Source organism: Nomascus leucogenys, chromosome 6, assembly GCF_006542625.1.
Source record: "Nomascus leucogenys isolate Asia chromosome 6, Asia_NLE_v1, whole genome shotgun sequence".
NCBI lineage: Eukaryota > Metazoa > Chordata > Mammalia > Primates > Hylobatidae > Nomascus > Nomascus leucogenys.
This window is the reverse complement of record NC_044386.1, coordinates 57,501,412-57,514,247: the sequence shown is the minus strand read 5'-3', so window position 1 is coordinate 57,514,247 and position 12,836 is coordinate 57,501,412. Positions and strand designations below refer to the sequence as shown.

At 41.6% G+C, this 12,836-nt stretch overlaps 1 protein-coding gene across 3 annotated transcripts in view; it reads left to right on the top strand.

Moving 5' to 3' along the window:
• Nucleotides 1-10,268, top strand: part of WDR76 (WD repeat domain 76) — a 41,286-nt gene extending 31,018 nt beyond the window's left edge. Inside the window, exons 11-14 of one of the 3 annotated variants that reach the window (XM_030814167.1) lie at nt 1,483-1,635; nt 4,134-4,187; nt 8,759-8,973; nt 10,008-10,268. In XM_030814167.1, the coding sequence (XP_030670027.1) occupies nt 1,483-1,635; nt 4,134-4,187; nt 8,759-8,973; nt 10,008-10,045 (460 nt within the window). In that variant the 3' untranslated portion in view covers nt 10,046-10,268. Of the gene's footprint in view, nt 1-1,482; nt 1,636-4,133; nt 4,188-8,758; nt 9,435-9,907 lie in introns of those variants that run through there. The other 2 variants (XM_030814168.1, XM_003266816.3) reach the window with 2 other exon arrangements.
• Nucleotides 10,269-12,836: the final 2,568 nt, after the last annotated feature.

Below are 12,836 nucleotides of genomic sequence, written 5' to 3'. Positions count from 1 at the left end.
AAATTTTTGTTTTCCTTGGCATTATATGCATTCGGCTCTAATGTTATGAGAAGAAAATTTAAATTTCACAGAAAAAAAAGTTATATGTGACCTATAACTTGTTGGCCTGTGTTAACTTTTTTCTTGGAAGGATTGAAAAACCAACTAGAGGCCGGGCGTGGTGGCTCGTGCCTGTAATCCCAGCACTTTCGGAGGCCGAGGTCGGCGGATCACGAGGTCAGGAGATCGAGACCATCCTGGCTAACACGGTGAAACCCCATCTCTACTAAAAAATACAAAAAAAATTAGCCAGGCGTGGTCGTGGTCGCCTGTAGTCCCAGCTACTCGGAAGTCTGAGGCAGGAGAATGGCGTGAGCCTGTAATCCCAGCACTTTGGGAGGCTGAGGCAGGCAGATCACTTGAGGTCAGGAGTTCGAGACCAGCCTGGCCAATATGGTGAGACCTTGTCTCTACTAAAAATACATAAACTAGCCAGGTGTGGTGGCATGCACCTGTAATCCCAGCTACTTGGGAGGCTGAGGCAGGAGAATCACTTGAACACAGGAGGGGGAAGTTGCAGTGAGCCGAGATTGCACCACTGCACTCCAGCCTGGATGACAGAGTGAGACTCTGTCTCAAAAAAAAAAAAAAAATGTCTTTCTGTACACACTGGATCCATGTATCTGCTATAGTTTTGAGATGTGTCTAGTATTGTACTTGTTACTTGTTATCTATACCAGTTTTGGGAAAACTAATAGAGTATTAGAGGGTTCTGTCTTTTTTTTTTTTTTTTTTTTTGAGATGAAGTCTTGCTCTTTCACCCAGGCTGGAGTGCAGTGGCGCGATCTCAGCTCACTGCAACCTCTGCCTCCCAGGTTCAAGTGATCCTTCTGCCTCAGCCTCTTGAGTAGCTGGGATTACAGGCGTGCACTACCATACCCAGCTAATGTTCGTATTTGTAGTAGAGACAGGGTCTCACCATCTTGGCCAGGCTGGTCTTGAACTCCTGACCCTGTGATCCACCCGCCTCGGCCTCCCAAAGCGCTGGGATTACAGGCGTGAGCCACTGCGCCTGGCCTTAGAGAGTTCTTTTTTTTTTTTTTTGAGACGGAATTTCGCTCTTGTTGCCCAGGCTGGAGTGCGATGGTGCGATCTCGGCTTACCGCAACCTCCGCCTCCCAGGTTCAAGCAATTCTCCTGCCTCAGCCTCCCGAGTAGCTGGGATTACAGGCATGCACCACCACGTTAATTTTATATTTTTAGTAGAGACAGGGTTTCTCCATGTTGAGGCTGGTTTCGAACTCCTGACCTCAGGTGATCCACCCGCCTCAGCCTCCCAAAGTGCTGGGATTACAGACGTGAGCCACCACGCCTGGCTGAGAGTTCTGTCTTAAATGTTCCTCATTATAGCAAGTATGTGAGTGTCTAACTTATGTTTAGCCCTGTTGTAGAGGTTCATTACATGTACTATGGCAACATTGATCATTGTTTCTCCCATTACAGGGATACTCATATTTATGATGCAAGGCGATTGAATTCCAGGAGAAGTCAGCCTTTGATTTCTTTCACTGAACATACAAAGAGCATTGCTTCCGCCTATTTTTCACCTCTTACTGGTAACAGAGTGGTGACCACATGTGCCGACTGTAATCTGAGGTAAATTGGGAAGGCAGAAATGTTTTTAAGGAATCTAAAGAGTCTATAGCTACTGTGTCAGTAAACCAAAAGCTTTGTTTACTGCTGTTCCCTATTAAATTGCTAGTGTTACTGTTTAGTAGTCATATCTAGGTTCCTAAAGACTGGTGACCTGTGTTTAATGGCTTTTTAGCAGTTTTTGGTTCCTGGAAATTTCCTTGAGACTGGCAAAGGTCCGTAGCTATGCTGGGGGGTTCATGGTCTGGCTTCCCTTTAAGCACTTAAGAATCCCAGAAACCAGGCTGTGTAGTATCCTGAAAAGGAGATAATATTAGCATACTTTGGGGTCAGTGGGATCTATTCTGCAAGTGAAGTGCTGAATGGAAATTGCAGAGCCCCAGAACATGGGCAGACAGAAAAGAGCAAAAACTGGGATTCTATATAAGCTATTGGCTATGGTTTTATAGTTCTAGGGTTTTAGCTTTAGTACCTTTCTATAGCTACTTCCTAAAAATGGATTTAAAGTGTAATATAAACCAATCGAACAAAAAAACAGAAAAACAGTGTCAATAAAGATGTCGGGAACATTAGTGTAATCACAAAGGAAAATTATTTTGTTCTCTTTTAGAATCCCTGATTTTGCTTAAAATTGCAAGCACTTTTCAGTTTATGAGAGTTTTACCTTAAGTGATTTCGGAATTCATATATTATTCAGTTGAATGTATACTGTGCACCAGGCTCCAGAATGGCACCCAGTTTCTGTTTAAACCTACCTGATGGGAAGAGCGTGGTCTGCAGTGTGTGACAGGTGTCTAGTTAGTTTCTAGCAAAGTCTGTGAGTATTAACCAGGTGGTGTAGGAAGACCAGGGAATGGTAGGCCAGCATCCCGTTTGCACTCATGCAGTGTCCTTTGTCTCAAAAGCTATTTGTTCTGTTCCTGTTCATTTACACTGCAGTTTACTCTTGTTACATTAACTATTAGTGGTTTGGCTTTCTACTAATCTATTTAGGCAATAAACTCTAGTGCCAACAAACCACACTAGAAAAGCTAGGCATAAGGAGAAGAGAAGGAGGTGGTGAGGCTGTTAGTTTCCTTCTGCTGAAGTGCTCAGTGGAGGCTTCTAGACTCCTCTCCAACTGCTGTATAAAAACTCCTCTCTCTGGCCAGGTGCAGTGGCTTATGCCTATAATTCCAGCATTTTGGGAGGCTGAGGTGGGAGGATCACTTGAGCCCAGGAATTCGAGACCAGCCTGGGCAACAAGGAGAGACCCTGTCTCTACAGAAAAAATTAGCCAGACTTGGTAGTGTGTGCTTATAGTCCCAGCTACTTGGGAGGCTGAGGCTGGAGGATCACTTGAGCCTAGGAGGTTGAGGCTTCAGTGAGCTGTGACAGTGCCATTGCACTTCAGCCTGGGCATCAGAATGAGATGTTGTCTCTTGAAAACCAAAACACAACTCCTCTTCTTGGTTGCTGGTTGGTCTTAGTCTGGAAATGACACTATCAGGCCTTCAACTGATGAGTCTCAGGGAAACTGCTCTTGATACATGGATGTACTTTTAGGTGATTTGTACATTTTCAGACCACATCCTTTATGTCTTGTATTTTTGTGAATTTTGAATATAGTTTTACAGTTCAGATGATCACTTTAGAATGGGAATTTTATTTCTATTCATTTATCATTATTAATTTTTTTTTTAGAAACAGGATCTCTTTGTTACCCAGGCTGGAGTGCAGTGGCATGATCATGGCTCACTTACAACCCTGACGTGCTGGGCTCCAGCCAACTTACGGGCTCTAGCAATCTTACTGCCTCAGCTTCCCAACTAGCTGGGACTAGAGGCATGTGCCACCATACCTAGCTATTTTTTTTTTTAATTTTTTTTTGTAGAGATAGGGTCTCACTATATTACCCAGGCTGGTCTCAAACTCCTGGCTTCAAGTGATCCTCCCACCTTGGCCTCAAAGTGCTGAGATTACAGGCATGAGCAACAACACCCAGCCAAATGATTTCTATGCTAAACTGTAAGCACTGACTTATTTTATAAAACGTCTTGTAACTTTTGTTTAGTATCTTGGTCAAGATTTGTTAGACCCTGATCTTACTCTTTTTTTTTTTTTTTTTTTGTAGACAAGGTTCACGCTCTATTGCTCAGGCTGGAGTGCAGTAGCGTGATCATAGCTTAGTGTAATCTCAAACTCCTGGGCTCAAGTGATCTTCTCACCTCAGCCTCCTGAGTAGCTCGGATTACAGGCATGTGCCCCACGCCCAGCTAATTTTTAAATTTTTTGTACAGATGGGTCTCACTGTATTGCCCAGGCTGGTCTCAAACTCTTGGCCTCAGGTGATCCTCCTGTGGATTACAGGCATGGGCCTCTAAACCCGGCCTGATCCTACATATTTTTAAGTGACAGTTATATATTTCATACCATGAATTAATGAGAAACTTGTTAAATACACTGATATTTATTTCAGAAAGTTTTTAAGAAACAAAAGAATGTCTTACTCTATTTTGCAGAATTTTTGACAGCAGCTGTATATCTTCTAAGATTCCTCTCCTTGCCACCATCAGGTAGGCTTCTATATGCCAAATAATGTAGATGTGGATTACTATGAACTATTTGTTGCAGTGCATACATTAGATATCTGATGGTCAAAGAGATGTGATAGTCCTGATTTTTGAATACAAAAATTATAAGTGTCCCAGTTTGCTAGTTCCTATCCAGAAGAGTTCTTGCTTCCAGGTTCCCTGTGTCTGTAGAGTTTCAGTCTCTTGTAGTCAGTAGCTATTCTCTGCAGGTGGGAGGTTACTTTTGGTTAAGGTTAATGACTTTATTCTGAACTGAATTACTCATGTTATCTTATTAAAGAAGACTGTGACTACTCACTTGCTGATGAGGCTGTCTGAAGGTCTGTTTATTCGTGTCTGTTTATTCTGGGCCTAGAGAGCTTCACCATCTTCCCACTTCATTTCTTTGATTATACTCTTGCATCAACTACTTTGAATGTATGTGTATTTTTTTTTTTTTTTTTTTGAGACGGAGTGTCACTCTGTTGCCTAGGCTGGAGTGCAGTGGCGTGATCTCTGCTCACTGCAATCTCCACCTCTTAGGTTCAAGCTATTCTCCTGCCTCAGCCTCCTGAGTGGCTGGGATTACAGGCATGCACCACTATGCCCGGCTAATTTTTTGTATTTTTAGTAGCTACGGGGTTTCATCATGGTGGTCAGGCTGGTCTCGAACTCCTGACCTTGTGATCCACCCACCTCGGCCTCCCAAAGTGCTGGGATTACAGGTGTAAGCCACGGCGCCCCACCTTGTATGTGTGTATTTTATATCAAACTTTACTCAATGCCTTCTCCTTGATATCCCTCTTTGTCAGTATTTACGAAGTTGGGAATAGAGTGTGTGATATATATTGATTGTTGCTTCATACATTTTGTTCCATTTTATCAGTTTCTTTTTTTTTTTTTTTTCAGGTCCACAGTTTTTATTTAAAAAAATTTTTTTTAAAGACAGAGTCTCACTTTGTAGCCCAGGCTGGAGTGCAGTGGCATGATCTCTGCTCACTGCAGCCTCCGCCTCCTGGGTTCAAGCAATTCTCCTGCCTCAGCCTCCCAAGAATCTGGGATTACAGGTGCATGCCACCCTGCCTGGCTAATTTCTGTTTTTTTTTTTTTGTTTTTTTTTTTTTGAGACAGAGTCTCACTCTGTTGTCCAGGCTGGAGTGCAGGCTCGTGATCTTGGCTCACTACAAGCTCCACCTCCCTGGTTCATGCCATTCTCCTGCCTCAGCCTCCTGAGTAGCTGGGACTACAGGCGCCTGCCACCATGCCCGGCGAATTTTTTGTATTTTTAGTAGAGACGGGGTTTCACTGTGTTAGCCAGGATGGTCTCGATCTCCTGACCTCGTGATCCACCCGCCTCGGCCTCCCAAAGTGTTGGGATTACAGGTGTGAGCCACCGCACCCGGCCTAATTTCTGTATTTTTAGTAGGGATGAGGTTTCTCCACGTTGGTTAGGCTGGTCTCTAACTTTTGACCTCAAGCGGCCACCCACCTTGGCCTCCCAAAGTGCTAGGATTACAAGTGTGAGCCACTGTGCCCAGCCTATTTTATTTTATATTTTATTTTATTTAGAGACAGAGTCTCACTCTGTTGCCCAGACTGGAGTGCATTGGCACGATCTCGGCTCACTGCAGCCTCCGCCTCCTGGGTTCAGGCAATTCTCCTACCTCAACCTCTTGAGTAGCTGGGACTACAGGCATGTACCACTGTGCCCAGCTAATTTTTGTATTTTTTTTTAGCAGAGACAGGGTTTCCCATGTTGGCCAGGCTGGTTTTGAACTTCTGGCCTTAAGTGATCCGCCTGCCTTGGCCTTCTAAAGTGCTGAGATTACAGGCATGAGCCACTGCACCCAGTCTTATTTTTTAATTGACTAATAAAATTGTATGTATTTATCATGTACAACATGTTTTGAAATATATACATTGTGGAATGGCTAAATCAAGCTAATTAACATATGTATTACCTCACGTACTTACCATTTTTTTGTGGTGAGAACACTTAAAATCTGTCAGCAATCTTCAAGAATATAATATATTGTTATTGACTATAGTCATCCTGATGTACAATAGACCTCTTGAATGTATTTCTCCTATTAACTGAAATTTCATAGTTTTTGACCAACATCTCCCCAACCCTTTCCCTCTCTGCCCAACAGTTTGTGAACTACTCTCTCTCTTTTTTTTTTTTTTAAAGAAACAGGGTCCTGCTCTCTTGCCCAGTATGGAGTGTGGTGGCATGATCATAGCTCACTTCAGCCTCAATCTCCTGGACTTGAGCAGTCCTCTTGCCTCAGCCTCCCAAGTAGATGGGACTTCAGACACACAGAACCATGCCCCACTAGTTAAAAAAATTATTTGTAGAGATGAGGACTTGCTGTTGCCCAGGCTGGTCTGGAACTCTTGGCCTCAACCGATCCTCCCACATGGGCCTCCCAAAGTGTTGGCATTACAGGCATGAGCCATCATGCCTGGCCTTACAACTTTGTTATTTTTTATTTATTATTATTTTTTAGACTAGTTAAGTGTAGTAGTGAGAAGGTGGGAAAGAGTAGAACAAAGAGTTTTATCTGTAACTGACTATGAACAATCAATTAAGATAAGTCACTACCTTTGAACCAGCCTCAGCTTTTTAAAATTCCTCATATGAGTGAGGTGATGTGGTATTTGTCTTTCTGTGCTTGGCTTATTTTACTTAACATAATGTCTCCAGGTTCATCCATGACAGGATTTTCTTGTTTTAAGTGGAATAGTATTCTGTTATGTGTATATACTACATTTTCTTTATTCATTTATCCATTGATTGATTGATTCCATATCTTAGATGTGACAGTGAACGTGGGAGTACAGGTATCTCATAGATGGTTCATTTCCTTTGGATATATTCCCAGTAGTGGGATTGCTGGATCATATGGTAGTTCCATTGTTACTTTTTTGAGGAACCTCTATACTGTTTTCCATTATGGCTGCACCAATTTACATTTCCACCAACAATGTACAAAGGGTGCTTCTTCTCCATATCTTTACCAATACTTGCTATCTTTTGTTGTTTTCATAATGGCCATTCTACTAGATGTAAGGTGATATCTCATTGTGGTTTTAACTTGCATTTCACTGATGATTAGTGATATTGAATGTATTTTCATATAATTGGCCATTTGTATGTTGTCTTTTGAGAAGTGTGTATTCAGATCCTTTGCCCATTTTTTAATTATTTGTTTTGTTTTTTTTTTTAAACGGAGTCTTGCTCTTGTTGCCCAAGCTAGAGTGCAGTGGCATGATCTGGGCTCACTGCAACCTCCGCCTCCTGGGTTCAAGCAGTTCTGGTGCCTCAGCCTCCTGAGTAGCTGGATTACAGGCATGAGCCACAATGCCTGGCTAACTTTCCTATTTGTAGTGGAGATGGAATTTCACCATGTTGGTCAGGCTGGTCTCGAACTCCTGACCTCAGATGTTCCACCTGCCTCAGCCCCACAAAGTGCTGGGATTATAGGCGTGAGCCACTGCGCCCAGCCAGTATCATGTATATTTAATTTTTTAATTTTTATTTTTTGAAGTAGAGTCTCCCTCTGACACTGAGGCTGGAGTGCAGTGGCGCAATCTCAGCTCGCTGCAACCTACACCTCCTGGGTTCAAGCAATTCTTCTGCCTCAGCCTCCCCAGTAGCTGGGATTACAGGCAAGCGCCACCATGCCTGGCTAATTTTTGTATTTTTATTTTTATTTTTTTGAGACAGAGTCTCACTCTGTTGCCCAGGCTGGAATGCAGTGGTGCAATCTCAGCTCACTGTAGCCTGCATCTCCTGGGTTCAAGTGCTTCTCCGGCCTCAGCCTCCCTAGGAGCTGGGATTACAGGCACCCGCCACCATGGCCAGCTAATTTTCCTATTTTTAGTAGAGACAGGGTTTCACCACGTTGGCCAGGCTGTCTCGAACTCCTGACCTTGAATGATCCACCCTCTTGGCCTCCCAAAGTGCTGGGATTACAGGTGTGAGCCACTGTGCCTGGCCAATTTTTGTGTTTTTAGTAGACTGGGTTTCGCCGTGTTGGACAGGCTGGTCTCGAACTCCTGACCTCAGGTGATCCACCTGCCTTGGCCTCCCAAAGTGCTAGGATGACAGGCTTGGGCCACTGTGCCCTGCCATATTATGTATATTTTTTAAAAATTTATGTAGGGTGACTATTCTAGGGGGTAAGAATTTTCATTAATGATGGGGTCATTTAAGTGGCAGTGGGAAATGTGTTTCTCTATAGTCCATACTTTAATGAAAAAGGATTGTTAGTGATATTAAGGCAAAGAGACTAAAAGGGCAGTACTTCTGTTTTTGCTTTTGAGGACTATAAAGGGCTCCATATGTTTTATTTTGGGAGATTTTTAGATGAGGAGGATATCGTCTCTGTCCAGAGGTTCAGTCCTGTAGAGAGGATGAGATAAGGTTGGTGGTGGTAACTCAGTAGCTTAATGAGAAGAAACTTGGCAGAGAAAACTAGCATTTAGGAGCAATGCCGTCTTTACTCTCTGCCCAATGCTACCTTATTTAACCTTACTTCATTTAAAAAATATATTGTTTTCCTCACTAGGCACAACACTTTCACTGGGCGATGGCTGACCAGGTTCCAAGCCATGTGGGATCCTAAACAAGAAGACTGTGTCATAGTTGGCAGCATGGCCCATCCACGACGGGTAGAAGTCTTCCATGAGACAGGAAAGAGGGTGCATTCGTTTGGTGGAGAATGCCTTGCCTCTGTGTGTTCCATCAATGCCATGCACCCAACTCGGTATATTTTGGCTGGAGGTAATTCCAGCGGGAAGATACATGTTTTTATGAATGAAAAAAGCTGCTGAGTTTTTGGTTTAGGAACAACAATATGTTCAAATTGACCACTGTCTAAGGAGCCTAGTAATTGGCGTGCCTTAGTGTGTTATTTGGTAATGTTACATTTAGCAAATATAACATTGTTTTATTAATAAGACTATAAGAAGAGTGTACTTTTAGTAAGGGAGAAGTCTTGGAGGATTGCTTCTGCGGGACAGGGAGGGAATTTGAGGGGAGGCTGAGGTGCCTTCAGGACTTTTTTTTTTTTTTTTTTGAGACGGAGTTTTGCTGTTGTTGCCCAGGCTGGAGTGCAATAGCGTAATCTTGGCTCACCACAACCTCCGCCTCCCAGGTTCAAGCGATTCTCCTGCCTCAGCCTCCTAAGTAGCTGGGATGATTACAGGCAACTGCCACCACACCTGGCTATTTTTTGTATTTTTAGTAGAGATGGGGTTTCGCCATGTTGGCCAGGCTGGTCTTGAACTCCTGACCTCAGGTGATCTACCTGCCTCGGCCTCCAAAAGTGCTGAAATTACAGGCGTGAGCCACTGTGCCTGGCCATCAGAACTTTTAATCAAGAGAGTATGTTGAGAAATTCTAACATTATAAATTACAAAGCTTTGACTATTAAAGTTTTTGTGATCTAATGATACAGTTTTGATTCTATAGTGATTTGTGGCTTATTTTATAGTTTGGAATGAATACTTATTTCTAGACTCACACACTAGAAGGGGACCCGGAAAGGTAATCTAACTCAGTGATTTTGAAACTTTATTTTTTTAACTGAGAACTTTTTTTGCCCCCTGCCTGTAGGTTAAGTCTTATGTGAAATGCCAAGATAATTGCTGAGCAGCTTTGGTTTACCCAGGGCGGGGTCTGGGTCTGTCTGTACTTTCCTTTCCCTTTCCTCTAGATGGCTCCTGAGACACAGGCAGGACTCCCAAGCACAGGGTTGGGATCTGCCCTGGTCCTGGCATTCCAGTATAAGAGTGCCTCAGACCTGTGTTTTTCAGACTGGATTTTTGCTCTTCTCATGAAATCAGTTGAATGACAATGACTGGTGTTGAAAAAAATGAAAAGGAAAGAATTTGTAAAGAACAGAAAATATATTTGAGTAAGTATTATTTGGTAAAACTTAGTTACATATGCATATATATTTGTAGGTATATATGTTTATGTATATTCTGATGTAAAAAAAAAATATATATATATTTTATTACTGTAGTACCATGGGTAATGGATAGAGAAGTTAAAGCTACTGCTTAGAATGAAGAAGGCCCCAGGCTTACCTGTCCCGATCTTTCAACTGTCCAAAGGAAATTCAATAGCCTGTTAAGTGAATACCTTCATTCTTACTCGTATTTGGGGGAAATATTATGAAATACTCACCACTTTTGGTATTTTATCAAAATGTTTTCTTTTCAGAAGTTACGGTAATTTCAATGTGTTTGTTGTTGGGAGGGGAGCTGCCAAATCAATTACTCATATTACTGTGTGACATCCATCCAACTTTTTTCATTATTCTTCATTGCCAAATACTGAAAGACTTGTAAATGGCTTTGGCAATATGTTTGAATTCTAAGAGGAAATATTTTCCCATAATTGTATATCAGAGAAATATAGTGATATACAATTTCCTTGAAAACCAATTTCTAAATAATTTTATTCTCTGTAATCTAAGTGTAAAAAGGTTTAGTTTTTTAATAGGTTTAGGTATTTATAAGCAATAGTTCTCTATTTTCTAGTTGATATAAATAGAGGAATTGACAAGTGAGATGGCAATGTTAATTTATAAAGGGAAAGAAAAGCTAGGTGAGGTTGAGTTATAATTAAACTGTTCAGGAAACATTGTAAAGGCTTTAGGCTCCCTTTTTCATTTCTATACCAATTAATCTCATGGGTTCTAGAGTGGTTAGTTCTATGGGAATTGTTTTTGTTTTTAAAGATGCTGAAAACTACTCTCAATCAAATTAGTACCATCATTTAAGCTTTGAATACTTGGCAGTAATTGCCTGGCCTCTTCAATAGATGTTAGCAAATTCTTGATGTTTCTCACTTTTGTGGTTTCTTTTGCCATTGTAGCTTCATAAACAGTGCTATTTATATTCAATTACACTTAATAGAGTTATATCTTCAGGCAATGAGGAAGGAAGGAGAATGAGTAGGGACTTTTTTTTTTTTTATTGGTGATAAATTTTTTAATGGAGTAATTGTTTAAATCTAGACAGCACATAAAAGAAAATTGTCTCCTTTGGGACATTCTTACACTGTAATCTGTAGTGAAAGGTACTTCTCCCACAGACTTGCCTACAGCTGTGTGGCTTCTATAATTATGTGTGTATTATGATTGCCTCCTTCGGGATAAGCCTTTTCTGTAAGTTTGGCCTTTATGATATCTCTTAAGCTCTGAATTCCGCTTGAGTTGTTTTTTTTTTTTTTTTTTTTTTTTTTTTTTTAAGATACTCAGCCTTTTATTATGTAACTTTTAAGGAAGGAGCAGACAATTCTTATTTTTGGTTGTCAGAGACTTGGTCAGACTAGGAGAGACCACAAATGATTAGGAATTAATAGAATCTGAGTTGTTTAAGTCCTATTTTAGTATTCTGGTCTTTGAGCTTCCTTTCCACCAAGAAGATTTTGCAAGGGGAGTTCTCCAGGAAAACAGGGAGCCTTAGGGCTATGGATACAAGGATTTAAATCCTTTCAGCCAATGTACAGTACATGGGGTAGAGTGGGGGAGAAGACACACATGCCGTCTGAATCAAACTGAGAAGAGGAAATATCTGCCCTCTAACTTCATATTCCAAAAACTTCGATGCCCTTTTGGGCGGTCCTTTCTGACTTAGTACATTTCCCCCTGCTTTTTAGTAGGGTGTTGATGGCTAGAAATACCAAGACAGCAGATTGTATTTTGACTCATTTGGCTGTAAATATTTGGATTTTCAAATGAAAAGGTAGAATTTATGAGGAAGATAACATTTAGTACAATTACACAGAGCTGAAGAATAAAACATTTTATGATACATTTTCCCCACAATGGAAACTGGGCAAGAGGAAATTTATTAAAAGTGTGCTTTGCTTGTTTTACTCCATTCCATCAGCAGGTCATAGGGGTCTGAAGAGGAAGCCTGTTCATGAGCTAAAACCAAAAGTGTGTTCAGGTGCAGAGGAGCTAGATTGTGCTAGAGGAACCCAAAGTAGAGGGAGTGGGGACTAGAGTCCTACCGGGGTGTGTGCACAGGCAGTTCTTGATAAGCTGTCAGCAGAAGGGAGGCTGCTGTGAATCGGCAGAGCCATGGGAAGCCACCCAGGTCCAGTGTTTCTTGTGCTTTTTACTCTTTGGATCACTTCAAGCAAAATCTTATGTCATAAAAACATACAAAAAATTCCGCTGGGGATAGGGTGCTGGATAGCATTTTATAGGTAGTGGGTACCTCTGAAATTTGGAGGTAACATAGCCTGATTGGTGTTTGATCTGGCAACAGAAATGGGAGAGTGGAGGGCAGGCAGAATTGAGAAGACAAAGATTAGGTAAGAAGCTAGCACAGTGGACCAAGCCCCCATTGTTACCTCTTATCCTCATGGAATTTAGAAGACCATTTCCAATTCTGTAGCCACAGAGTGATGGTTACATAATCAGATGAGATAATGCTATAGGGATATATTTTGTAAATATGTGGTGGTGGTATCATTGTATCATTGTAGTTCCTTCTTAGAAAGTATTTTCTGTGCTCCCACTTACTCCAGGCTTGAGTAAGAACACCAGACCAGAAGCTGGACCATCTGGGTTCTAGTTTGGACTGTACCACTATGTAATCTTGGGAAAATCACTTAGCCTTCTT